A 27,680-nucleotide genomic window follows, 5' to 3' on the forward strand; every position below is an offset into this window, starting at 1 on the left:
ATGCTCATTTTGTCCTCTAACAAATTATTAAAGTTAACTTTTTCCTCTTCTCTCCACACGATTCTTTTGTTCCCTTTCATTCCCCGTCCATGTTTGATCTCTTTACCCTCTTCTCTTGAGTCTGTAATAGGTGTTTCAACTTTTAGTTCGATACTTAAAGCCATATGATTGCTTCATGATCGGTCTTCGATTTTAATACTTTACAATATATACTTAACATGTGCTATCAGATCAAAGATTTTCCTTTACATGTTCCAATCACAAAAATATAATTTCTGAGAAGTGTAAGTTACGTATGTTTGGTTACATATGGGACACACTAGTATTAAGTTATCCTACTCAACTTAACTTAACAATAATAACTAAAAGATTGTTTCAGAGTGTGCCTTACATACCCAAATTTTGAATTTTGGATTCAATCATCTTAATTTCATCAGCTGGAAGTGCAAATATTGGCATTTATTTTATTCAGCCCTTCCACAAGCATTTCTATGTTTTCATATGAGCACATGCATACATTATTAACTTTGTATGATGTTGGAAATGCTTCTGAGGGTCTCAGTGTTTTAAACATGGATAATCCTATTTTAAAATTATGATCTTTTTTTAACAAACCGTATCCATCTTGAATTTTCACGATCAAAATATGCTTTTGTATTTGTTTCCACTTTCGAGATTCAAGATTTTTCACAGAAACATATTCCTTCTTTCCTGGTCTTATTCTACTTATGTCATTCCTTCCGTAGAACTGTATCACTTCACACTTTTATTCTTCACTTAGAGCATCACTCCGTTTCTTTCTTTCCTTTAGCTCACTTATCAAATAGAGTTCAAGGTTTTCAGAAATTATTTTTTACCTTTGAAGGTGACAGATTTTGAATGGTGTTGGAAAGAACATGAACTTGTTTTGTTGGAGATGTTGGAAGAAAATTTAAATCATAGTTTATTTAACAACGCTTGCAACTGTAGAGGTTATATCAGCGTCGCCAGTGTGTCGGAATTTTGTCCCGCAGGAGTTCTTTTACATGCCAGTAAATCTACTAACATGAGCCTGTCGCATTTAAACACACTTAAATGCCATCGACCTGGGCCGGGATCGAACCCGCAATCTCAGGCATAGAAGACCAGCGCTATATCAACTACGCTACCGAGGCCGACATGTTGGAAGATTGTGCTCAACCCACTTGAATGCCTTGCCTATTACTTATGGTGAAATCTTTGATGTTGATGCCTCTGTTATCTGAGATTGAGCAGCTTGTAACTTTTTTCTCTCTCTTTGAACTCTCTTCCTCTCTCTTCTCCAAATTCTTCCTCGATCAATCTCTCTCTTATTCATTTTATATCTCTTAAGTATTTTTATATACTCTCAATCTCTCTCCTTTCTTTTTTTCACTTTTCCGAAGCTCTGGATTTTATTTATTTTATTATTTTTTTGTCTATGTTTTCTCACTCTTTTGCAACTGTCATAGGAGCCATACCTTACAAGTGGATAATAATGGCACACCATGAAGAGTATTACATCATATTGTATGCCTATACAACATTTACAATAAATTTTGTACCTAAATATTTTTGCTTCTTAACCTCAAAATTATGTAACCAATATTTATGAATAAAAAAATAACTAATCAAACAAGTGAAACAAAAACTTCCTTCACAAGTTAAATTATTACAATGATCAAAATCACATTAGTTCAAGCAGCCCTACTAAAATCGTATAAGTAATGAAATTTATCTTTTTAATTATCAAGTTTTTTATGTATGGGCCACTAATTATATGTTGCTATCATGTATATCAAAGCCATAATAGGGGGTTGACTTTTCCTCCATAATGTTGGCAACCTGACTATCTGATAAATTCTTAAATTTTACAGAACATATATCTCCCTAAAATGAAATTTCCTTAATATCTAAGGAAATAGTCTCATTAGTAACAGATTTTAAAATAAAATTTAATGCCTATTTCATACCCCACAATTTTTGTGTTAATGTATTTTCAGTTACAATTTAACACCATACTTAAAAAAAATAAATACTAAAAATTTTTCTGCATTGATAACAAGGCACAAAGTTTAAAAATGTCGATTAATTTGTTACGTATGGGTCACCATCTTCATTTTTAACAGAGTACCACTAACTTTTAATCTGAATAAATCTTTTAAATATATGGTATGAAAGACTTTTAAGTACATATCTTTGAAAACATATGTAGAAATATTTCAAATAAATTATTTCAAATTTAAGTCTTTTTAAACTTTGTCCCATACACAACACAAAATTACACCACTGGAAACATTTTCAAGCTCCCTTTCAAAATTCTGTACATTTTTGCAAAATTATCTATGGATCTAAGTAATAGAGATTTCAAGCTTTAAAATGATGTATTACATAATTGTCTTTCACTCATTTTACGTCTGGTCCCTTCTGAACAGATATATTGTGGCTTCACCCTATATTATGAAGGGGATCCAGGAAATAACGACCGTTCGCGCATACCCACCGCGCAGCTGACTCCCCTTCTTTGTTTGAAGGTCAACTGGCTTCCTTAACATGTGTTCTCATAACGTTGTGAGTACTGGTTGCAACAAGTCGCCATTGTGCATTTTGTGTTACTTCAAAATGAACGACATGATTGATAATCCCGCCGACTGTGAGGTGAGGAGTGTGATTCGATTTTTGAATGCCCGACATTTGAAACCTGCAGAAATTTATCGGCAATTGAAAGAAGTGTATGGTGATACTGTAATGAATGAAAGAAATGTGAGAAAATGGTGCGAAATGTTTAACAATGGGCGAACAAATGTCCACGATGAAACTCGCACCATTTTCTCACATTTCTTTCATTCATTACAGTATCACCATACACTTCTTTCAATTGCCGGTAAATTTCTGCAGGTTTCAAATGTCGGGCATTCAAAAAACGAATCACACTCCTCACCTCACAGTCAGCGGGATTATCAATCACGTCGTTCATTTTGAAGTAACACAAAATGCACAATGGCGACTTGTTGCAACCAGTACTCACAACATTATGAGAACACATGTTAAGGAAGCCAGTTGACCTTCAAACAAGGAAGGGGAGTCAGCTGCGCGGTGGGTATGCGCGAACGGTCGTTATTTCCTGGATCCCCCTCGCAGAATCATGTGTGACCATGTTTTCTAATTAAGTGCAAATTACGAGAAGAATCACTGACTCACCCAGAGGAACGATGAGGAACTTGATGTAATTCTGCCAGTCGGGAGGCTTGAACGACAGCTGGTCCACATAGTTCCGGAGCACCGAGTTGACAAAGCTGTCCGACCCTGCTAACAGCACCTTGATTGGAGGTGGGGGCTTCGCGTTGCTGTTGCAGCTGAAACATGGCCCGACTTACCCCATATTGGAATAGTGTTGCACTGTAGTGTCAGCATTTCCCAACAGTAGGCCTACAGTACATGTTGTGAAATGCCAGGAAGAATGTGCGCAGCTTATTCTATGATATGCCTAATTTAACATAGTAACAAATCTGTTATAAAGACTGATTTATAATTATATATATATATATATATACATATATATGCTGCAGGATGATAGTGATAAATGATAAATTTATTGCTGAAACAAAGATACATACTGGTTTTTTGTTATAAAAAAACACTCTTAACAGACTCAGAAAGAGTACACTTCCCGCCTGGGATTTGCAAGCATGAGTGACGTCACGCAGTAGGTAGAAGCAGTACTTTAGCATATGCTCACGCATGCTCACTCTCTGTTTTACAGACGAAGCTAACGGCCACTATGCTTTTAGATTCCAGATGACTAGTATACATACTCGTGCTCAGGGGGCATTCCACAAAATTTTAGAATAAGTTAAGTATGAACAGAGTTATTTCTTTACCTGGAACGCAGTTCTATAGACTTTCTATTTACACAGTATTACTCGCGTAAGATGCCATTGCATAATGTACACACCCCAATTTCTGACAATAATTTGTAAAGAGGGGGGGGGGTTGGATCCCTGCATAATGCATGCATTACATTTTCAATTGCTACTTGTGATAATAAACAATCGTAATGTTGCGGTGCATTTCTCATGTTTAAATTTTTAAAAGCAAGAGTTAATTTATTACAATTGGTTCTTTATAAAATGCAAAAATAGATTCTTTTTAATACGATGAAAGAGTAATGGAACGGAGAAAAATTCTCTCCGGTTCCGGGATTTGAACCTGGGTTTTCAGCTCTACGTGCTGATGCTTTATCCACTAAGCCACACCGGATACAACTCCGACGCCGGTTAGAATCGTCTCAGATTAAGCTCCAACTCTTGGGTTCCCTCTAGTGGCCGCCCTCTGCACTACGTCATAGATGTCTATGAACGCAGGACCGAAGTCCACACATGTGCTGAGGTGCACTCGATATGAGTGACTAGTTGGCCGGGATCCGACGGAATAAGCAAGTAAAGATACAGGTTTGGAAGTAAATCCCGAAAAGACAAAGTATATGATTATGCCTTGTAATCAGAATATAGTACGAAATGAAAATATAAAAATTGGGAATTATCGTTTGAAAATGTGGAAAAATTCAAATATCTTCGGAATATGTACTATAATAGTATATATGTCAAATATCTTGTAGCAACAATAACGAATATAAAAGAAATTCGGAAGGAAACTAAACGCAGAATAAATATGAGAAATGCCTGTTATTATTCGGTTGAGAAGTTTTTATCTTCTAGTTTGCTCTCAAAAAAACTGAAAGTTAGAATTTATAAAGCAGTTCTATTACGGTACCAGTTGTTTTGTTTGGCTGTGAAACATGGTCTCTCATTTTGAGAGAGGAACAGAGGCTAAGGGTGTTTGAGAATAAGGTGCTTAGAAAAATATTTGGGGCTAAGTGGGATGAAGTTACAGGAGAATTGAGAAAGTTACACAATACAGAACTGCACGCATTGTATTCATCTGACATAATTAGGTACATTAAATCCAGATGTTTGAGATGGGCAGGGCATGTAGCACGTATAGGCAAATCCAGAAATGCGAATAGAGTATTAATTGCAAGGCTGGAGGGAAAAAGATCTTTGGGGAGGCCGAAACATAGATGAGGGTATAATATTAAAATGGGTTTGAGGGAGGTGGGATATGATGATAGGGACAGGATTAATTTTGCTCAGGACAGTGACTGATGGGGGGGCTTATGTGTGGGTGGCAATGAACCTCCGGGTTTTCTAAAAGCCATTTATAAGTAGGCTATATAATAAGCACCCTGAATTTTTAATAAAAAGATTTTGGAAAAAAGAGCATCATTACACGAGTTAATATGGTAATCCATAAAAGTTTCTCGAAACTTATTATCGAGATCTTAACAAATGTAAGCAAGACAGATCAATGTTATTCTGAAGTTCTATTTTAAAGAATAGTCCTGTTTTTAAGAATTAAAAAAAAAAAAATTCATACCAGTTAAAAGCTAAGCGAAAGTTAAGAGAAATCTTTCAAGTGAATGAATTACTTAGATAAATAAAATATTTTTTTCCATGTATGTGCAATCCTGTGCTCATGCTGTGTGTTGTGTACCAGTAACTAGGTGTGAGAGGTAAGGAGGAATAAAAAATTACTAACTTGCACATATGTAAGTGAATGCTCTAGTTTTTATTACAATTAAACTATATATAGTAGAATATCGTTAATCTGGACTAATTGGGAGGATAAGTTGTCCGAATTAACGAAAGTCTGGATTAAATTAAATTACCTAAAAGAACAGTAGAAAGTGCATCGAAACTTCATTTGCAATAACTTACGTTTGAAGAGCATGGGCATATAGAATTAATTAAAGAATGAGATGTGTTTGATAGAACAGCTTATTAGAACTGCCTGAACTCCATATTTGGTGAGTCATGGATTAGATTCGTATAAACAATTCGCATGATAGACAGGCAGGCACTCCTAGAAAATGTCAATATAATACTTTGAATGGTCCAAGATCACTTCCTTCCAAATGCCTTCCTAACTGTCATTTCATATATATTCTATCATTACAAGATCCCTGATAGCTGCAGTTGGAATCATATAAACATAAATAAATAATATGTTGGTTTAAAGTTACCAGAATCTCATTCATTCATTCATTCATTCATTCATTCATTCATTCATTTATTTTATTCCATAGATCTTACATGAGCAATGAAGCTTTAAGATGTGGAACATGTCAACATTTTACAATATTACAATTACAATTTTTACTAATTTTTATAGTTTTACAATTTAGTAATTTTCTACAATTTTTACAATTTTGTACAATTTTTTTTACATTTTGGCATTACATTACATTACATTATTCTGAAACAATGCCAAGTAATGAAAGATGTTCGCATACATTAAAGCCAAAAGAAGGGTACAGGGAAAAAATGTCTTTTGTTCACTTTTCTTTTAAAAAACGAATTATGCATGTTGTGTGGAGTAGAATTCCAAATAGTTTAATCCTATGAATGAAACTCTATGATAATGTGAATAGTCTAAATGCTATGATAGATTTTAGAGTTCGCATACTTGGAAAGAATTACGCTAAAGACAGATTTTTAAATTGCTCTCCTAAACAATTTGCTGAACTGGACAAAGCTCGTTTTTTTCCTATAACCTTCAAATATGAATTTTTTATTCTGATTTAAAGTTAAAATCATTCTACTACTTTCCACCCATTATCTGATTACTACAGATGAGATGATCCAATATTCTTATACGGAATAACATGGCAAGAAGTTGACAACAGTGTAAGTGAAGATGATGAAATGTACCATGATTAAAACATGCCATGCAGTGCAATGAAATGTCGAAGTTTGTAGCATAATAAAATTATAATGAAAGAAGTTATTAGCAGCTCATGTGCATATCTGTTAGTGACTTATATATTTTTTTAACAAAAAAAAAGCCGCCCTAAATAAGGGTTCGAATAGATCGGCCTACTAATCAATTCATAAAGAATAATTATTAAAAATAATTGTGTGACAATTTGAAAGGAAAAAAGAAAAACATTAACAAATTTTAAATATATTGAATTAATTCGACTAAATTTGTCACATATTCCAATGACTGGCTCCTACTTGGACGAATTTTGAATGAAGCTATCTTTCAGTTATCTTACGAGAATAGATAGAATTAAAAAATGAAGTGGGTTTATGACTTCATGATGAAAACTGAGTAGTTTCCTTCAGTAGTAAATAACGGGTAGTGATGCAACAAGTTAGTATTAACTGCACAATGTGTTCAGCTCACACACTTGTAAGTCATGGGCACCACTCCTGACTACACTAATGTTGAACTGAGAGCAGCTGTCAGTGGCGTAGCATGAAATTTTGAGCAGGGGGAAGCTAACTCAAGTTGTCTTTCATGTACGAGGAAACATATTGCAAAAATACAGTCTTAAAACAAATAGTAGCCGATGTCAAGTCAGCAGTCTGATGATTGGTTAGAACCTCATAAGCAACACCAATAAGGCATCACCTCAAGTGGTAGTAAAATATGATTTCATGGTTTACACATATCTCTAAGAAATTGACACATACAGTACGTATAATTTAACATTAGCTCACTCCCTGTCATATTTAGAAAAACCACAATATTAACGGTCAATAGATAGAGTGTTAGTAAAATTACATCAATCAACGTTAAAAGCCACCGGCGTAGCTCTGTCGGCTAAGGCGCTTGCCTGCCAATCTGGAGCTGCGTTCGGGCGCAGGTTCGATTCCAGCTTGGGCTGATTACCTGGTTGGGTTTCTTCCGAGGTTTTTCCCAAACGTAAGGCAAATGTCAGGTAATCTATGGCGAATCCTCAGCCTCATCTCGCCAAATACCATCTTGCTATCACCAATCCCATTGACGCTAAATAACCTCGTAGTTGATACAGCGTCGTTAAATAACCAAGTAAAAAAAATCAACATTAAAATTTTTATCAGAAGATTATTTTTGACTACATAAATTAGTGTCAGGAACTGTTATTTCAGTCATTATTTATTATATCAGCTACAGTGCAGACTAACACTTCAACTGAACACAACTCACGAAAAGGGATAACTCGGAAGCTAATTTTTTCCAATGCTAAAGCTAGCTTCTTGCGAGCCTTGCGACCAGTGTAGTTTAATTAGAGAGGGATGGAAAATCTGCGGGGTGCGTTAAACAGAAGAATGTGTGAAAGAAACGAGTCTGTGGAGGGGATTGGAAGCTGGTGTGTGCAGGCTTCATGTTTACTGCTGCATCACAAATCATCCTGAGCTGCCGCATCACAAAATTTAAGGCATACATATAAATTGTATTAAAATTAATAAATAATTTTGTTCCTAAATTGCAGTTTATTATGGAGTTATTAACTGAGGAAGCTGAGCTTTTTAGCTTACATTGATGCTACGCCACTGGCAGCCATATTGCTTTTTGCTATCAGAAGACATCAAAACTTCTGAAATCTATAGGTATAGTATATGAAAACTGTATGGTACATAAAAATGTCATGTGAGTGGATAGATTGAAGGGTACAAGTATCACTGATTAATTTTTTTTTTATTTTAACAAGAATGATGTACCATTAGCTGAATGGCTAGAGCATTGACTTCCCAAGTTGGTAATCTGGGTTCGAATCCTGGCATATCCAAATGTAATTTATGATGGACAAAGGCAATGCTTTGGTGATTGGTTTTCATGGGGTAGTCCAATTCCGCTACTGGCATTCCACCAATGATGATTATGATGATGATGATGATGATGATGATAATAATAATAATAATAATAATAATAATAATAATAATAATAATAATACAGTAATAACATAGTGAAGTACAAAGCATATAACAAACACAATTTTTATTAGGTAGGCCTACACACAAAGGAAAATTATGATAAGTACTTCGAATTCTCACATGATAGACATAGAGGAAAATTATGAAACAAAAAACAGATAAAAGAAAATAAATATCACTGGAATATCAAAATGTAGAGAATATGTGGAAACGTGCAATACAACACTTGTCATAGCAGTAAGTTAGTTTGACAACTCGTCATAAAATAGTTTTCTAACTTGGATTTAAAGGATTTCAAGGTTTGGTAGTCCTTGACTTCAGGTATTACCGCGTTTGATCGAGTATTAATGTTATGATAGCGAGAGTATAGAAACAGGCAAATAAATAAGAGGGGGATGAAGTATGCATAATTCAATATACGAGAGAAAGCGAGTGTAAATTTCTCCTCTCATGTAACCTAAGCCTTGATAACTTCTCGAAAGAAGGTGAGATATGATCATAATATACGTACAATACACATAGTTATAGATTTGCTAGAGTCATTAAAACTACAAATATTGTAGTATCATATGCATATTATGAACTGGCTTCTCACAAACTTAGGTCTACAATTCATGCTTATCTGAAAACAACATTAGTGTGGTAGTGGAGAAAGATGCAACTTCTAACGTCTCTAGTAAAGCATTTGGAATATGCAGAATCAAAGCACGACTTTGTAACTAAACAACATTCCCCCTTCCCTTACCCCAAAGGCACACAGACATCTGGACGACAGGTGAGTGGACGGGCAGGTAGATAAATGCGGAAGGAAAGTTAGAGAATAATTTATGTAACAACGTCGTGTCCACTTTGTGTGTGGCACGAGAAAGGTGAGTGACATATTCAGTTTTCGCTGACTGAGAGATTCGAGGAACAGATAAAAGTTAAAAAATAAACATTACGAGCTGTCAAAAGTTGTATCTTTTGTTGCGGGAGTTTTAACATGAGTTTCTTAGGTAGTGACATTTATTCTGGATTCTGAATATTAAAAAAATTAAAAATGACTACTTTTACTGCAACATCTAATAACCTCTACACAACAGCTAATGATTATCACTTTGACTAACTAGCAGGGATGGCCAAAACATTTACTAGCATTGTTTTCAAAGAGAGATATCCAATGCAACTTACACAACCAGATCTAATTTGGAAGGGATAATAAATCTTCAATATTGGAGATTTATCCTTCGAAGAGGTGGAAAAATTCAAATATCTTGGAGCAACAGTAACAAATATAAATGACACTCGGGAGGAAATTAAACGCAGAATAAATATGGGAAATGCGTGTTATTATTCGGTTGAGAAGCTCTTATCATCCAGTCTGCTGTCCAAAAATCTGAAAGTTAGAATTTATAAAACAGTTATATTACCGGTTCTTCTATATGGCTGTGAAACTTGGACTCTCACTCTGAGAGAGGAACATAGGTTAAGGGTGTTTGAGAATAAGGTGCTTAGGAAAATATTTGGGGCTAAGCGGGATAAGTTACAGGAGAATGGAGAAAGTTACACAACACAGAACTGCACGCATTGTATTCTTCACCTGACATAATTAGGAACTTGAAATCCAGACGTTTGAGATGGGCAGGGCATGTAGCACGTATGGGCGAATCCAGAAATGCATATAGAGTTTTAGTTGGGAGACCGGAGGGAAAAAGACCTTTAGGGAGGCCGAGACGTAGATGGGAGGATAATATTAAAATGGATTTGAGGGAGGTGGGGTATGATGATAGAGACTGGCTTAATCTTGCACAGGATAGGGACCGATGGCGGGCTTATGTGAGGGCGGCAATGAACCTTCGGGTTCCTTAAAAGCCATTTGTAAGTAAGTAAGTAATAAATCTTCAAAGTAGGAAACATAATCACCATCCTCGAAGGGCAGAAGCTGAAGTCAGGGAGCTTGTTGCGAACATCAAGAAACGAGCACTAGATTTGCTAAACCAACCACATCATCAATAGTACAAGAATAAATGAGCCTGTGACAAATGATGAAACAATCCTTTTAGTGCCAGAAATGTAGGCATTACTTCGGATAGTTAACAATACCAAAATCGCACTAGACCACCACTGCAAGGAACATTGCATAATCTTGAGATATTGTCTCCTTACTAGTGCAATGTTAACTCTAAATAATGATCCTTTCTTAAGGTATAATTCTTGTATTGAATAATAATATTTGTTACGGACGAAGCTTCAAAACATCTACTCAAAGCCCAATGCTACTATGAGATGGTACTTTTAAAAGCATACCATGTTTTATCACCAATATATACCATTCACGGAAACATAAAGAATACTGTACACTCTGTAGTTCATGGCCTGTGCACTCACAAAAGTGAGGAAACATATTCAACAATTTTCCAAGACTTAAAGAAATGATACAGAATGGCTGGGTGTGATCCTCACCCACAAATGACCATGACTGATTTTGAAGTTGCTGCACTGAATGCTATGCAAACTTCTTTTCCAAACACCAGTATAAAAGGTCGTATATTTCACTTTACTCAGTCCATCTGGAAGAGTCATGAATGAAGGTCTAAAAGAAGTATAGTTTAACATTGACGAAAATTTAACCATAAGAAATGAGGTGCGACAATTGATTGCGCTGCCATTTGTACACTCACATGATTTCGAAGAAGTGCGAGTATTCGACACATTATATGAAAATATCAGTCATACAGTTGAACTTATAGCAAGCTACATGGAAATAACTTACGTGAGAGGTGTCCTAAAATAGGAAAAAGAGTGTATGTCCCTTTGTGTTTCCCATTGAATATATGGAATGTTTATAAATCTGTTTTAAATAATTTTCAGAGAACTATTACTACAACTGAGGGATGGAACTGCAAGTTTCAATGTACGATAGTTACACATCATGCCAGCATTTGTAAATTTGTTAATAATATTAAGAACGACCACAGACAATCAATTACTCACTGACCAGCTTTGTCGTTATCCAAGGAAAAAATCTACAACTTAAATTTATGACAGGTGGAGCATAAGGTATTAGATTATAGACAATACAAAGATGGAGGACAAATTCCTACGATATTTAAGAGCAGTAAGTTGCAGATTAAAATTACAGGTTGAAGAACTGGAAGAGGAAGTTCTTGCTAAATTCCTATTTTTTTCTCTCTCTATTTTGATCAAATGGGAAGTCCAGAGTGGTTTGTATTTTGTTTGCTTTCTTCTGGGAACGTGTTTTTATTTTTCATGATTTTTTTATTAAGATGCAAATTTCTTTTATTGTTGTGTTTGGTTTATCTTGTATGTATATTTGTTGATACAGTAAAACCTCGCTAATATGTTTTTGCGGGATATCAGCCGAGTTAACATTTTTGGAATGTTCCAAGCTTTCAACTGCTATCTCTGCAGCCATCTTCAGGGAAGTTATGTCTAGACAGAAAGTGGAAGGTTATATAGATGTTAGGCTGTCTCAGGTGATACGGGATTGGTTGGCAGATCGGCCAATCCGGGGCCGGGAATCATCATTCCTCGTAAGCTCCGCCCCTCCCGGGATTCTTGTGTGAAGTTTGGCGGGCAGCGAGTCCTGTTCCGCCGGTTGGAATCGGTTGCTGTCCTCGGTCCGTGATCTTCGTGACCTTGGCTTTAACAAATCAAGCCACTACTGGGAACATACAATCAAGGAGGCCATAGAGATTAAGCTGGAGAAAAAACAACTTTAACAGGGATGGTGGACTACAGCTCAGTCAGGCAAGGACACCGGCCTTGGACCAGCTTAGGCCCTCTTACAATCAAGGTCACGAAGATCACGGACTGAGGACAGCAACCGATTCCAACCGGCAGAACAGGACTCGCCGCCCGCCAAACTTCACACAGGAATCCCAGGAGGGGCGGAGCTTACGAGGAATGATGATTCCCGGCCCCGGATTGGCCGATTCGCCAACCAATCCCATATCACCTGAGACAGCCTAACATCTATATAACCTTCGACTTTCTGTCTAGACATAACTTCCCTGAAGATGGCTGCAGAGATAGCAGTTGAAAGCTTGGAACATTCCAAAATTTTAACTCGGCTGATATCCCGCAAAAACATATTAGCGAACCAATGCCGAGAAAGCCTCAAGTCATAAATACAGTAAAATCTGTTCAAGATGGAAGTGACATGGTCTTAATTTTTTTCCGTTGTAGGCAGGTTTCCATATTATTCATATGTGAAGTTAAAATGGAATATTTTATCATTTGTATAAATGAAAAACAAAATGGCATGCTGCAAGCTGCAAGAAGTACAAAATATTCTGTTTAACACTACTTACATTAAATCAACTTTCTGTTGCTTATTCTGTGGATGAATCATCTTGAAAGAAAATCTCATTTTCTGTATAAATGTTATCATAACTCACTCATTAAACAAAAGTTTACTAACCACACAAAATTTAATACTGTATCTAACACTACTATAATACCGTACTGTATATCACTGCACATTATTTTATTGGACTAGGTAGAGGGATGAAGTTACAGGAGAATGGAGAAAGTTACACAACGCAGAACTGCACACATTGCATTCTTCACCTGACATAATTAGGAATATTAAATCCAGACGTTTGAAATGGGCAGGGCATGTAGCATGTATGGGCGAATCCAGAAATGCATATATTATAGAGGGTTAATTGGAAGACCGGAGGGAAAGACCTTTGGGAAGGCCGAGACATAGATGGGAGGATAATATTAAAATGGATTTGAGGGAAGTGTGATATGATGGTAGAGACTGATTAATCTTGCTCAGGATAGGGGCCAATGGCGGGCTTATGTGAGGGCGGCAAGGAACCTTCAGGTTCCTTAAAAGCTGTAAGTAAGTAAGCAAGGAGCCATCCATTAGAAGCCTTGAATTCTGGCTTATCTAATTTCTTTGTCAGTTCAAGGGTTTGCTTTGCAGAATAGGTCTAGAAACTGACATGGTCTTTGAAAGGGCATGAAGAACCCACTTCCACAACAGTTAATTTATTTCCATATAACCAATTGTTTTCTGTTTCACTTTTTCCTTTTTATGTCACCATTATTGCAAGCCACTCACTCAACATACAGTCCTTATTTTTCAAAGTGTCACACCTGAGTTTTCCATAACTTAACTTCATCATTATTTTCCATTTTTTTTTTTTCACTGTATGTAATTCTACGTAATTCCTGAATTTCTCCCAGTTTGCTTTGTGTAATTTCCAAAATATTTTTTTCTCTGATTTATACATCTGTTCATGGTTCACTGTCAATACTACTGCTCAGTGGCCACAGCCTGGATCTTATATTACAGATCTCATATTATATCTCTGCTGGTGAGTGATCAGTAAATTTCAAGTGGCTTATCTTGGTAGTGGGCATCAGAACATTAAAAAGCATTTCAAACTTGTCATCTCCCTTCCCCCTCACCGCAAACTGTGACGCTGCACACACAGGCAGAGATATAATAGAAGATCTGTATCATTCTGCTGTCTTGTGTGTTAATTATGAAGAGAGGATAGCAAAATCTGCATTTGTTGTTGTTCTGGTATGGTGTAGGAAAGTTGACTATCTTTTGGTTGGTAGACTAGTTAATGTTTTTAGTGCATATAAATTTTTATACCACTTTGCCTAATTAATTATTAAAGTTGTAATCCCATGCTGAGGATGCTGCATTGATGTTTTCAATTGAAATTGTCTGTGTGTTATTTCCATAACCTCTACATTGGCATTCCCCTAACAATGCAATGGAAAAACAATGATTAATTTAAATTGATTAAATAGATCAATTATTTTATCAGTAGGCTGAGGATTTTATCATAAATACCTATTTTGTTCATCAGTCAATAAGTAATGGAGGCTCCTTAGTTTCAAATTCGTTTTTGGGTAAGTACAGCATTGAATTAAAAGTAGAGTTTGGGAAGGTATATTAAATAAAATACATTTAATACGTGAACCACAAAGAGATTTAGTAATATTATTATTTTTGTATTTGGTACAACTTCAGAATATTTACAGGTTTTTATTATTACTTTCACAAGCAATTTAAAACTTGGAGGAAGATGCAGTTTGCGTTTCAGATGTCAAAGCTGCTCTGATGCATTCTGGAATTGTCACCAGTCTTTCATTTATAAGATGTAGCTATTACAAGCTTCTATCAATAAATGAGAGGCTGATGGCTCGAAATATTCAATCTCTCAAGGCAGTGGGGTTGGTCCACCAGATATAGCGTAGTCTAAAGCAGGTTCTTGAAGAAGTGGGCAAGGCAGTCGTTGCCAAGTTTCATAGGATTATGAAGAAGAATCCTGGCTGAGAAGAAGCTGATTAAATTATGTTGGTCCTGTAAGGCAAATGCACCTCACCTCCGACAGTGCGAAGTCCTATGGACTTGGCATATTTCAAATATGACCCGCTCATATCCTGTGAGGCGAAGAAGAGTTTCAATTATGAAATATTTTTTATAGACAACACACACAAATTTACAGAAGAAAATTAAAAAAAATATGTTGTTGTCAACTGTAACTCAGGAGAATGAGCTTATTTTAATGTAATATATATTTGTAAATACAGTATGTGGCAAAACAAACGTCACTGAAATTACTGCTCATCTGATATCCACTTTTCCCTAGCAAAGAAGTATTTATTTATTGTATATTAATAGTCTGACATATTGTGAATTCAGTGTTCTGTTGATTTCTGCAATTATGGTTCTCACAACAGAAGAGAAGGTGTTTATTGTGAAACATTATTTCCGGTCATATGGAGTAGAACATCAGAATGGGCCGAGTTTGCTTCACGTTAAAGAACAGTATGAGGAGCAATTTAATAAGGATGCACCAAATAATAGAACAATGTTAGCTGTTGTTGACAAGTTCTATCATAGAGGATCAGTCTTATGTCAACGAAAGGGGACAATGAATCATGGACGATTTCTCCAAGAGGTGGAGCAGTCCTCAAACATAGTCTACGACAAACATTGCTGAAATTTGGTTTGAGTGATAGGACTGTTTGGCGGATGTTTAAAGTGCTGGGTGGATTTGCATACCGCATTCAAGTTGCTCAGCATCTAACAGAAAGGGATGAGACAGCCCGATTCAGTAATGCAGCCGAGTATTGTCCATGACATCAGGATCTAGATTTCTTCTGGAACATAATATGGTTTTCAGATGAAAGCCATATTCACCTTGATGGCTACGTCAACCGACAAACAACTCGTTTTTTCGGGTCTATATGGCCTGATCTCACTATACAAAAACCGCTGCACAGTGTGTGGGTTATGATTTGGTGTGTCGTGTCCGGTTATGGAATATTGGGATCTTATTTCGTCGAGGATGCTGCAGAGAATCCAAAAACAGTAAACCAGGTACTCTACAGACTTCATTATTACCCCATCCATGCAGGATTTGCGCCGTTTTTGTCACGCCAGAAGCTTACCCCTTCAATGATAATGGATGCAGCAAGATAGAGTTACAGCCCACACCGTGGCAGAGTCACTAGCCCTTCTGCAACGACACTTTGGAGATCACCTAATTTCTCGTGGAACTCTATTCCCGTACCTTTCCTGCTCCCCAGATCTCACGACCCCAGATGCTCATATGGAGCATGTTGAAAGAATCAGTTATCAAGACAGATGACTTTCCTACAAATATTCTCGAATTACGGAAGAAGATAAAATCAAATTTTTGTGTCCTTACAGTAACCTTTGTTCATCAACATGTTCAATAATATTCAGTAATGTTATGAGCAATTTATGGCACATGATGGTACACATTTGAACACATACTGTACCAACACAATTAAATAACAGTTCAGTATTGTTTGTTTTGCCGCATATTGTATTAACAGTAACTGTTTTGAAGAGATTATAGAGGTTTCTTTTAACACCTTGCTATAATACATTCTCTATTTTAATTAAGAGCATTAAAGACAATGCATTTCAATATTATTATGATTTTAAATATATTTTGTTAGTGTTTATTTCGTGCGTTTTTATTAATTTTAAGTGCCTTTTTGCTGCCTATTTTTAGCACTGTTAATGCCTATCAATCCTCAACCTACTGCCACTATTTTTTGCATAATGTAAAAATCTTTATTTCGAACATATAATTTTGCCGTAAATTAGAATGATTTATATGATGAAATTCCAGAGATAATTATTTAGGTAAAATGTGCAGTCTCTGTAGAAGGTAATGCTTGTCACAAATGGGTTTCAGTGCTCACCAGTTTAATATCAAATACCTAATGTTAATGTTACAAATTTGGAAAAACTGATGAGTTTTGTTCTACATCAGGTAATAACGCTAATATAGAGTCTTTTCGCTCATGAACAAGAGAATAAATGTTTGCAACAGGAGCGCACAACATTTAATAAAATCAGAACTGCAAATTACAGTCAACTTCAACTACTCATGTAGAGAATTTTACAATTTGTTAAAAATTAACGAAAAACTAAATTATGCATGGTAAAATCTGTCTCAAAATACTCTTAAGTTAAGCCTAACTGCCAAAGTGTAGAATAAAATATTAGTAACTGAATTGAATAATTTGTTCATTATGTGAAATTCTGTCGATTTCTTAGTCTCCTGTATTTCCTTAAAAAAAATTGGCAACTCTGGTAGAGCGCCATATTTTCATGATCTTGATGCTAGAACGAGATAGTGTGGTCGGCACCACACTCTGATTACCTTTTCATCTCTGGGAATGACCCAGTAATCAATCTGACCGGAGGATGAATGGATCCCAGGGCTATTCTGGAAGTTTTGGCAACAGGAAAACTCCTGCCACACCTGGGATTGAACGCAGGACCTTCCAGTCAGCAGCCAGTTGCTCTATCAACTCAGAACTAACTTCCAAAGAATAAACTTATTTTCAGAATCATCACTTTCGTCATGTCCTCTCAATACCAGTACTAGAGCACCAAAAAACTGATTTATGCAATTGACTATTTGCCAACCTATTCATTGTGTTTTGCAATATGTTTCCTTTTCATTATGCTGTTTATTTAGTTGAGTTTTCATCTTCACTTTTCCTAGTACGGAAAAACTTGTAATATTGCTCACATGTTTTTTTAGATATTTTCGTGAGTTTTGATTTCCTCTCATATCCGAACCATTATCATAATATCGCCTTTTGTTCTGTTGTATTATTTGTAAAAAGTAGACATGGAAAACTTTTTTTTTTGCAGCTACAAGAACCATTTGTTCTCCAGGTAGAATATCCTATGTCTCTCAACTTCAACACTTTTTAAAATGTAATTTTATATTTAAATTAGGTACCTAGGTTATATAACCACCATAACATAAAAATGATGCCTATATTAAAATAGTTAGACTTTTTGCTACATCACTCTCTAATATTGGAGAGCAAGAGTGTTCATGGCTTTCTTTGCCAAGAATTCAGACTTAGTTAACAACAACAATATTTAAATTAGGAACGTGTGTTTTCACTTTCATTTCCTCATTATATGATAACAACGAAAAGAATCTACTCAATAATGCACTAACTCTATTCATTATTTTAAAGTGCAAACAACAAAGGGCAAAACTGTGTCTTACCACCACTAGGTATACAGTACTACCTACTACCAGAAAGAAAAAATTGCGGAATACCGGTACTTCCTACAAGCAGGTGGACTTATGAGTGAAAATATGACAATACACATGCTAACAACATATACAGATTTCCTGGCAACTACCAGAAGACAGACAGATGTCATGTTAAAATAATGCCAGGCAAACATAGAGGCGGATTTACCTATAGGCCCACTAAGCATGGTCTAGAGGTGGGAGCTTTAGGAGTGGCATATTCAGAGCCTGATTTAGGCAGGAGGCTACGGTGTCTCTGCTCAGGGCCACAAAATTCTAGAGGCCTCAAAATTCAGGAACAAGCTTTCTTTTTTCAAATGATTTATGATAACTAAAATATATAATAATTTTGTCAACATAAAATCATAATTGAGGAAACAAGTAATTATTAAGGTAACTGCGTAATTAATTATTATGTTAGAAACAGCATCAAAAATCACTTTACTGTTTTAAGTTTAGTGTGATGAGTTGATTACAGAGTTTAAATGTGTCCTACTGTTACATTTACAAACCCTTCAGTCATAATGGTGTAGCCTTAAGTAAAAATGGCTTTTCAGAATGGAACATGCTATTCTCAGACTAAAATAGCATGAAGTTCCTTTTTTTCATACACAGGTTATTTTCTCTGCTGTTGCTATATCAGGAAAAAAACCATTTGTATTGGCTGTACAATGACAGCAGAATATGATAAAGAATGTAAATATTAGAGGGATGCTTTAAAGTGTTGTGGCTATGATTAAGTTTATTTCAGAGCGAGATTTATGTTTTTTTTTTTTTTTTTTCTTTTTTGGACAACATTGATTTAAGAATCGGTCATAATGGCAACTTTTTAGATATTATCGAAATTATCAGTTCATTTGACCCATACTTAACCGAACATATTTCTGGAAGATATTCCAATCTAGGTAGTGGTCACACTAGTTATTTGTCTTCCTTCATTGTTCGTGAATTAATTGATCTCATGGGGAAGAAAGTCTTGCATGTTATAACTGAGGAAGTCAAAAAGTCAAAATATTTTAGCTTTATAGTCAATTCCACACCAGACACATTCCACATTGATAAACTATTAATAATAAATTTAAATACTATTATAGTCACAATCATGCCATGGTATGAAAGAAAAATTTCACAACTTCGAGCGGGAATCGAACCTGCGACTTCCTGTTCTCCGGTCAGGTGCTCTACCACTGAGCTATCGAGTTCGTCTCACGCCAAAGGCTTGGAATTATCCTTTCATACTGACGACTCTGTTATGGAGTACTGTCCATAGCGTCTGATCTAGTCAGCACTGCTTATGGGTTGAAAGAAACTTTACAAATGTAATCTTCATCTTACGATGTTTGGTGACATATACACGTCCGTTGATGTGACATATTAATGAATTTAAATACTATTATAGTCACAATCATGCCATGGTATGAAAGAAAAATTTCACAACCTCCAGCGGGAATCGAACCTGCGACTTCCTGTTCTCCGGTCAGATGCTCTACCACTGAGCTATCGAGTTCGTCTCACGCCAAAGGCTTGGAATTATCCCTTCATACTGGCGACTCTGTTATAGAGTACTGTCCATAGCGTCTGATCTAGTCAGCATTGCTTATAGGTTTTACATTTGTAAAGTTTCTTTCAACCCATAAGCAGTGCTGACTAGATCAGATGCTGTAGACAGTACTTTATAACAGAGTCGCCAGTATGAAAGGATAATTCCAAGCCTTTGGCATGAGACGAACTCGATAGCTCAGTGGTAGAGCACCTGACTGGAGAACAGGAAGTCGCAGGTTCGATTCCCACTGGAGGTTGTGAAATTTTTCTTTCATACCATGGCATGATTGTGACTATAATAGTATTTAAATTCATTAATATGTTACATCAACGGACGTGTATACGTCACCAAACATCGTAAGATGAAGATTACATTTGTAAAGTTTCTTTCAACCCATAAGGATACGGCCACACAAGCTACATTTGTAGCAAGTTTTCTGTGACAAATGTAGCTGGAATTATAGGCAGCATTGAGTTGAATGGAAGCGGTCACACGGAGCAGTAAATGTAGCAAGTCTGGCACATCCCAAAGTCGTGTCGCAACTCGAATGGGTCCGGGTCCATTTTTTCTGCGACATTTACTGCTGTTGGGTGGCCACATGTAGCGACATGGGTGGCTACACGTGCAGCTACATTTGTAGCAAATTTCTGCGACAAATGTAGCTGGAATTATAGACCGCATTGAGTTAAATGGAAGCAGCCACACGGAGCAGTAAGTGTAGCAAGTTTGGCGCCGTCTGACATGTTAGGTCTATTCGTGACCAATAATTTTCCACCTTAAACGAATTAACATTGTTGTTAGTTACTGGGAATTTATTATGAAATCCATATTTTTAAGCTTTAAATTTATATTAATATTTATTTCCGCTTTACTAATTTCCAGAGGAGACTCAGTGAGTCAAAGAATATACATGTCAAAAGACTTTTATCTACTAATTGACAATAAATAAAGAATAAATATCATGCAAAAGAAAACAAAAAAAAAAATTGTAGTAAAAGTACAAACAACCATGTAAAATGAATGGTTATGCTTTAATTTTTTAGGAATGAGATAGAAAGCGAAAATCAAATGTCATGTAAAGGACACACAGATTAAGATTTTAAAAAGAGTGAAATAACAAATGAAAGTTATCCATTTTACAGTAGCGAATTACAATAATTTAGGGCAATGTAAATTTACAAATGCGTATGGATACACGCGTAAGCTAATTTTAAATACTATTTTCTTAATCTTACTCCTGTTTTTTGTTACTTCACCAGAAGGAAAAGTAAATATCGCCACTAAGTTCCTTTCTGATAATTGAATTTGCAGCCAGGCATACAACACCTTGGCATTTTATTCAGCCCTAATGTATTTAAAAATAAAACAAGTGACATTGATGAGTGCAGTGAAATTTGTCTCTCGAATTAGCTATAAGATATTGCAATTTGTACCACCCCGCTTATCTTTTAGCGTTAAAATTTTCTTTTGTTAGTAAAAAAAACTTTATGAGACATAAAACTGTAACATACCCTAAGATTCACCTTTCAGTCCCCCTCCCCCGAAATTTAATAATCTCAGAAACGTGATCTATTATGTTTAAGAGAACGTAAACTCTGTTTTCTATTGGATAAGATGTAGGCCTACAATGGGAGAAAGGCATTCTGAAATTTGAAGGAAAACCCGTTTTTTTTAATGGTTGAAATTCTCAGTATGTATATGTAATCATAACAACAGAATTAACTTGTGTTTATGAGGGAGATTGACTTTTAGATGGGAAATTATTATCATGACAGATTTATAACAATACGATGCACTCCTATCTCACTGGCTGCCAGCAGTGTGCTGTCTTTAATAATCGGTTCTCCTCCTGGCAGACAGTAGAGTCAGGATTTCCCCAGGGTTCGGTATTGGGTCCATTGCTTTTCTGTCTCTATATTAACGATATCGCCAAGTCATTTAAATATTGCAGATATCACATTTATGCAGATTACGTTCAATTATACATTTCCGCCAGTCCTGATAGACTAAGTGACTGTATTAATAGACTCAATAAAGATCTCGAATCCGTTTCATCTTGGTCTCAACAATTCGGACTTAACTTAAATACAGATAAATCACAGGGTATCTTATTTTCGAATAAAAGATTAATCCCAGATATTAATAAGCTGAACCTTCCTCCTGTGACTCTGAATAAAGCGATCATTCCATTCAGTTCAACTGTAAAAAACCTGGGAGTTCATTTTGAATCTAACCTTACCTGGGACACGCATATCAGACACACATGCAAGAAAGTATTTTCCACTCTTCACTCATTAAAACGATTGTACCACTATCCAGCTAAATTAAAGCAGACGCTTGTACAGACTCTTATTATGCCTCATTTCGATTATTGTGATGCTTTATTCAGTGATCTCAGGGTGGATTTATCCCAGAAACTGCAACGTGTTCATAATGCGTGTGTTCGTTTCATTTGTAATGTCCGCTACTATGATCACATTTCGCCTTCTTTCGATAAATTATTGTGGCTCAGGTTAAATGAGAGGAGAAAGTACATTCCCTTTCTCTCTTATACCGAATTTTGCACACCTCTACTCCCTCTTACTTATTTGTCCGATTCCACAGTCTTTCTCGGTATCATAACGTAAATACTCTGTCACAATATGATAACACGCTAGAAATACCACTGCACACATCATCTCTTTATTCTTCATCTTTCACTGTTGCTACTTCTCGTCACTGGAATTCTCTGCCACCTGAAGTCAAGGGCTGCCGAACTTTAATTTCCTTTAAATGTAAATTAGAAAAATATCTTATGTTGAGTTGCCAGACTTAACGCGTTGCAAATATTTAATGGAATGTGTTCCACTGTATTTATTTTTATTTATTTATTTCTTTTTTGTTTCTTATTTTTATTATCGAAATCGTGTTTATTTATCACTTAACGCCAATATGTATCCCACTATGTTGTCGTTTTTTATTATTAATCTATTTTTTGTGTACATTTTATTCAGTTGTCGGTTTCTGGTTTAATTATGTAAATCCTACTTAATTGTAATCTAATACTAATACGTATACTATTTTTATTTTTACTGTGTACATTTTTTTTATCGAATTATAGGTTTCTGTTTTTTATGTGATTCGTATTTGATTCTAACAACATTAATATGTATTCCACTATGTTTATTTTTATTTTATGAGGTAAATTTTATGTACCTACCTCTTTTGACCTCATTATGCACCTAAATTGTATCAGTATGTAATTACTTAATTCCGATCCAGTTTTATGTTCAACTGTGTAAGCAAGTTTTAATCCTGGTTGAGTGTAAGAGAAGGCCTTACGGCCTTAACTCTGCCAGGTTAAATAAAGCCATTATTATTATTATTATTATTATTATTATTATTATTATTATTATTATTATTATTATTATTATATATGACATATTTTGTTACTAACAATACGGTGCCAATAAATATTGCTTCGCTTATGTAAATAGTCCAGCTGAGTTGCCCTATTTTTTAACTCTCTTCAAAATATCTTTCTTTAAAAAGTACATACATTTTTCTTCTTTCAATTTCGACCTAAAGAATTCTTCAATAATAAAATGTATACAAAAGCGTTCCAGTAAACCCTTCACAGCGACTTCATTTGTTAAAAAAATACAATTCTTTTACAAGACAGATCTCTCAAATATGTTACAAACAGATTGCCTCTTTGAGTTGTGTTTTGGGTCATGTTTAAAACTCCTTTTTACTTGGAGATGCTTCAGAAATTCATGTATTGAAAAGGGAAGAGCATGTCTAACCTGTCGTACAATCCCAATGACCCTTCTACAGAACCACGAGAAATTAGGTCTTCATACAGTCTTTCAGCAAACCCTTCACCCACACCGTACTTCTGATTGTTACTGACGAACAATATTGCCTGTTGTAAAATCGACACAGGAATAAAAGTTAACTTTATGGCACTGCTATAAATTTTCTTCTCATGCACATTACAATTGTGTGTGACCATAATAATGTACACTAACATCACACACAAAGCGACTTTGGCTTCATAATCCATCTCGGAAGAAAGCTTTCTACTACACTACGGATGAGTGCTGCAAAACGCAAAAAACTAGCTACAAATGTCGCTACGTGTGGCATGTCATGTGGCCACACGTAGCGACATTTAACGCAGAAACTGGCAGTAATTGTAGCGCCCGCGTGGCCACCCATTTTGCGACAATTACGGCAGCTTCATTTGTAGCAGAAAACTTGCTACAAATGTAGCTCGTGTGGCCATACCCTAAGCAGTGCTGACTAGATCAGATGCTATGGACAGTACTCTATAACAGAGTTGCCAGTATGAAAGGATAATTCCAAGCCTTTGGCATGAGACGAACTCGATAGCTCAGTGGTAGAGCGCCTGACCGGAGAACAGGAAGTCGCAGGTTCGATTCCCACTGGAGGTTGTGAAATTTTTCTTTCATACCATGGCATGATTGTGACTATAATAGTATTTAAATTCATTAATATGTCACATCAACGGACGTGTATACGTCACCAAACATCGTAAGATGAAGATTACATTTGTAAAGTTTCTTTCAACCCATAAGCAGTGCTGACTAGATCAGACGCTATGGACAGTACTCTATAACAGAGTCGCCAGTATGAAAGGATAATTCCAAGCCTTTGGCATGAGACGAACTCGATAGCTCAGTGGTAGAGCGCCTGACCGGAGAACAGGAAGTCGCAGGTTCGATTCCCACTCGAGGTTGTGAAATTTTTCTTTCATACCATGGCATGATTGTGATTATAATAGTATTTAAATTCATTAATATGTCACATCAACAGACGTGTATACGTCACCAAACATCGTAAGATGAATTATTAATAAGTATTTAATGAATTTCAATCTTAAGACATATCAACTTGCAAATGTTTATTTGCTATTTAATAACAATATATGAACGTTTTCGCCGTTTAGGGCATCTTCAGATATAACAAAACATATAATCTGGACCTAATTAAAATTCATACCTAACTCATGATTTATCTATTACGAAATTTATCGTACATTCCACTACATTCATAATCAACGAGCATTTATTCAATAACTTAACTAATTACACCTAACAGTAATTCTTTAACATAAACAACATTAGTTCATTATTGAACGTTTTCAGTAAGTAATCTTATAATAATAATTATCTGCGTCTCTATATAATAACTTGTCTATATTTTTGCATTTATTATTATTTCTCAATCTCTATTTTCAGGTGAAACAATTACAAAACACACGAACATCAACTACGCAAACTATCTTGTAACTTACGACAATTTTCAGCCATGATTACTCTAAATATTTTATTATCTTCATTATAAATTTTAAATTTTAACATTGACAAATTTTAATCACTGTATATTAATTGTAAAGTAGTTATCAACGTCAAACAACATCCATTTCAAATGCCAACGGCCTCTCTAAGTGAAATAATTACAAAACACACGAACATCAATTACGCAAACTATCTTGTAACTTACGACAACTTTCAGCCATGATTACTCTAAATATTTTATTATCATCATTGTAAATTTTAAATTTAACATCATTGACAAATTTTAATCATTGTATATTAATTGTAACATGAGCTACATGTATAAAATAAAATATTCGTCCAGTCTAAGTTCAAAATTCAAAGATTATCTCAATATTCATCCTGTATTATGTCATATTTTACATAAAGCTCATGAATTTCATGTATCACATATATTGTTCTCTATTCCTTGTTATTTGCATAATTTATTATTATAGGTCCAGATTATATGTTTTGTTATATCTGAAGATGCCCTAAACGGCGAAAACGTTCATATATTGTTATTAAATAGCAAATAAACATTTGCAAGTTGATATGTCTTAAGATTGAAATTCATTAAATACTTATTAATAATTTACCAGGCATATTGATATATAAAATGAATTGTAAAAAAAAATCGTAAGATGAAGATTATATATATATTAATAATAATTCGATACATTAATGAATGGATGTAAATCTGAAGAATGATTCGCTGGTTTTGTACCAATTCATGACCATCCTGAACATTTGAGAGACAATGATTAAACATCTTGATGGATTTTTGGTTACAAGTAAACTGTGTTTGGGAAGTTATATGATAATGCCAGCAACATGACTGGGAAATACACTGAACAACAAGCCAAAATAAAAGAATTAAGTCCTATAGCACAGTTTGTACTTTGTTCTGCTCATAGTTTACACTTTGTGGGAGTGAATGTAGTAGAAAATAATTTATAAGCTATTAACTACTTAGGAATAGATCACAGTCTTTATGAATTTCTTTCATCTTCAACCCATAGATGCGAACTAGTAACAAATGAAGTAGAATCAAAGAATATAAAGATTATTCCAAAATCTTTATCACGAACAAGATGGTTGCATAAAGTAAAGCGACAATAGCACGAAGAGGATATGGGGAAATTTGTAATGTTCTTCGTAGTATTTCTGACGATTCTGATAAAAATACTTAGGGGTAACCAAAATCACTTCTTACAAAGCTTGGGGAAGACAGGAAGCAGCTGTCATAACAGTTATGTGGGATTGCAAACGTCAACGAATTCACAAGGTTAGCCAGCCATTACAGGCAAGTTCAAGAAATCTTACCTAATACTCTATCATTCGTGGATAGCATCTCTGATTTATTCAGTCTTCAAGAGAAAATATTTATATATACTATATTTGGGACAGAAGCTTCCTCATCATTACCAAAACGATGCCTAATCGAAAAAGCTTTTGACCATGTAAATAGAAAATATTCATGGGAAATTATGATAAAACGAGGGTATCCCAATCAACTAATAAATTGTATAAAAAGTCTCTATAATGGTACAGCTTTTATTTTTAATGCAATTAAAAATACCAAGAAGATTTTAATCAATCAAGGAGTAAGACAAGAATGTGTATTATCACACAAATTATTGTATGTATGTATATACACACACAGGGTGATTCACGAGGAAAGGTAAAAAATTTAGGATACGATATCTTAGGCCATTTTGAGTGAAAAAATTTATATGAACATAGGTCTATTTTCGAACACTGGAGGAGCTAGATGCATTTTTTTTGCTAAACGTCTCGCCCCAATGTGAATCAGATGTTACTATATGCTGCTGACGTGAGACAAGGTCACCGATTGCAATGAATTACGTAACATTGGAATCTGCATTGTGAGCGATGTGGATAAGAAAAGTTCATTCACCTCACAAATCGGATGGTGGGGCATTACAAATGTCCAATTGCCTGCCCTTGTCTGATGTAATGACACAGAACCCGCACATAACACAAATACACTATCACTTATCAGTTCACAACAGTTCAGTCAGCTACCTACAGTACAGTAGTTAGACAGGTACAGTTATCGAAAGTGTTAAGTTGTGTTTTTCAAGATGCCTTATAAATTTTCGACTGCAGAATATGTCGATATTGTATATGTTTATGATTTGTGTGATGGAAGTTCCTTGCATGCCACAGCTGTAAATGAACGACGCTTTCCAAACTAAAGGGTACCATATCAAAGAGTATTTACTGTCTATGGAGTTGGACTTGATATACCAAAGGAAGGTGGAAACAAGAGAGGCGCTAATGGACAATATTTTGGATGCTGCACACTGCATTGAAGCAGAAGGAGGTACCTTTGAAAATGTGCGAAAACATCGACCCTGACGTCTAGAATATTAGGTATGTATGCATACGTGAATATAAACTTTAAATTTGTCCGTTATCTGTCTCTAAAAGCCACCAGCGTAGCTCAGTCGGT

At 35.3% G+C, this 27,680-nt stretch overlaps 1 protein-coding gene across 5 annotated transcripts in view; it reads right to left on the reverse strand.

The window, feature by feature from the left end:
• KrT95D (phosphofurin acidic cluster sorting protein KrT95D) overlaps positions 1-27,680 on the reverse strand; it is a 1,059,178-nt gene that overhangs the window by 87,013 nt on the left and 944,485 nt on the right. For all 5 annotated transcript variants that reach the window (XM_069825465.1, XM_069825491.1, XM_069825473.1 and 2 more), the window contains one exon: positions 3,199-3,353. In XM_069825465.1, the coding sequence (XP_069681566.1) occupies positions 3,199-3,353 (155 nt within the window). The remainder of the gene's footprint in view (positions 1-3,198; positions 3,354-27,680) is intronic.

This window comes from Periplaneta americana, chromosome 1, assembly GCF_040183065.1.
Source record: "Periplaneta americana isolate PAMFEO1 chromosome 1, P.americana_PAMFEO1_priV1, whole genome shotgun sequence".
Classification (NCBI taxonomy): Eukaryota; Metazoa; Arthropoda; class Insecta; order Blattodea; family Blattidae; genus Periplaneta; species Periplaneta americana.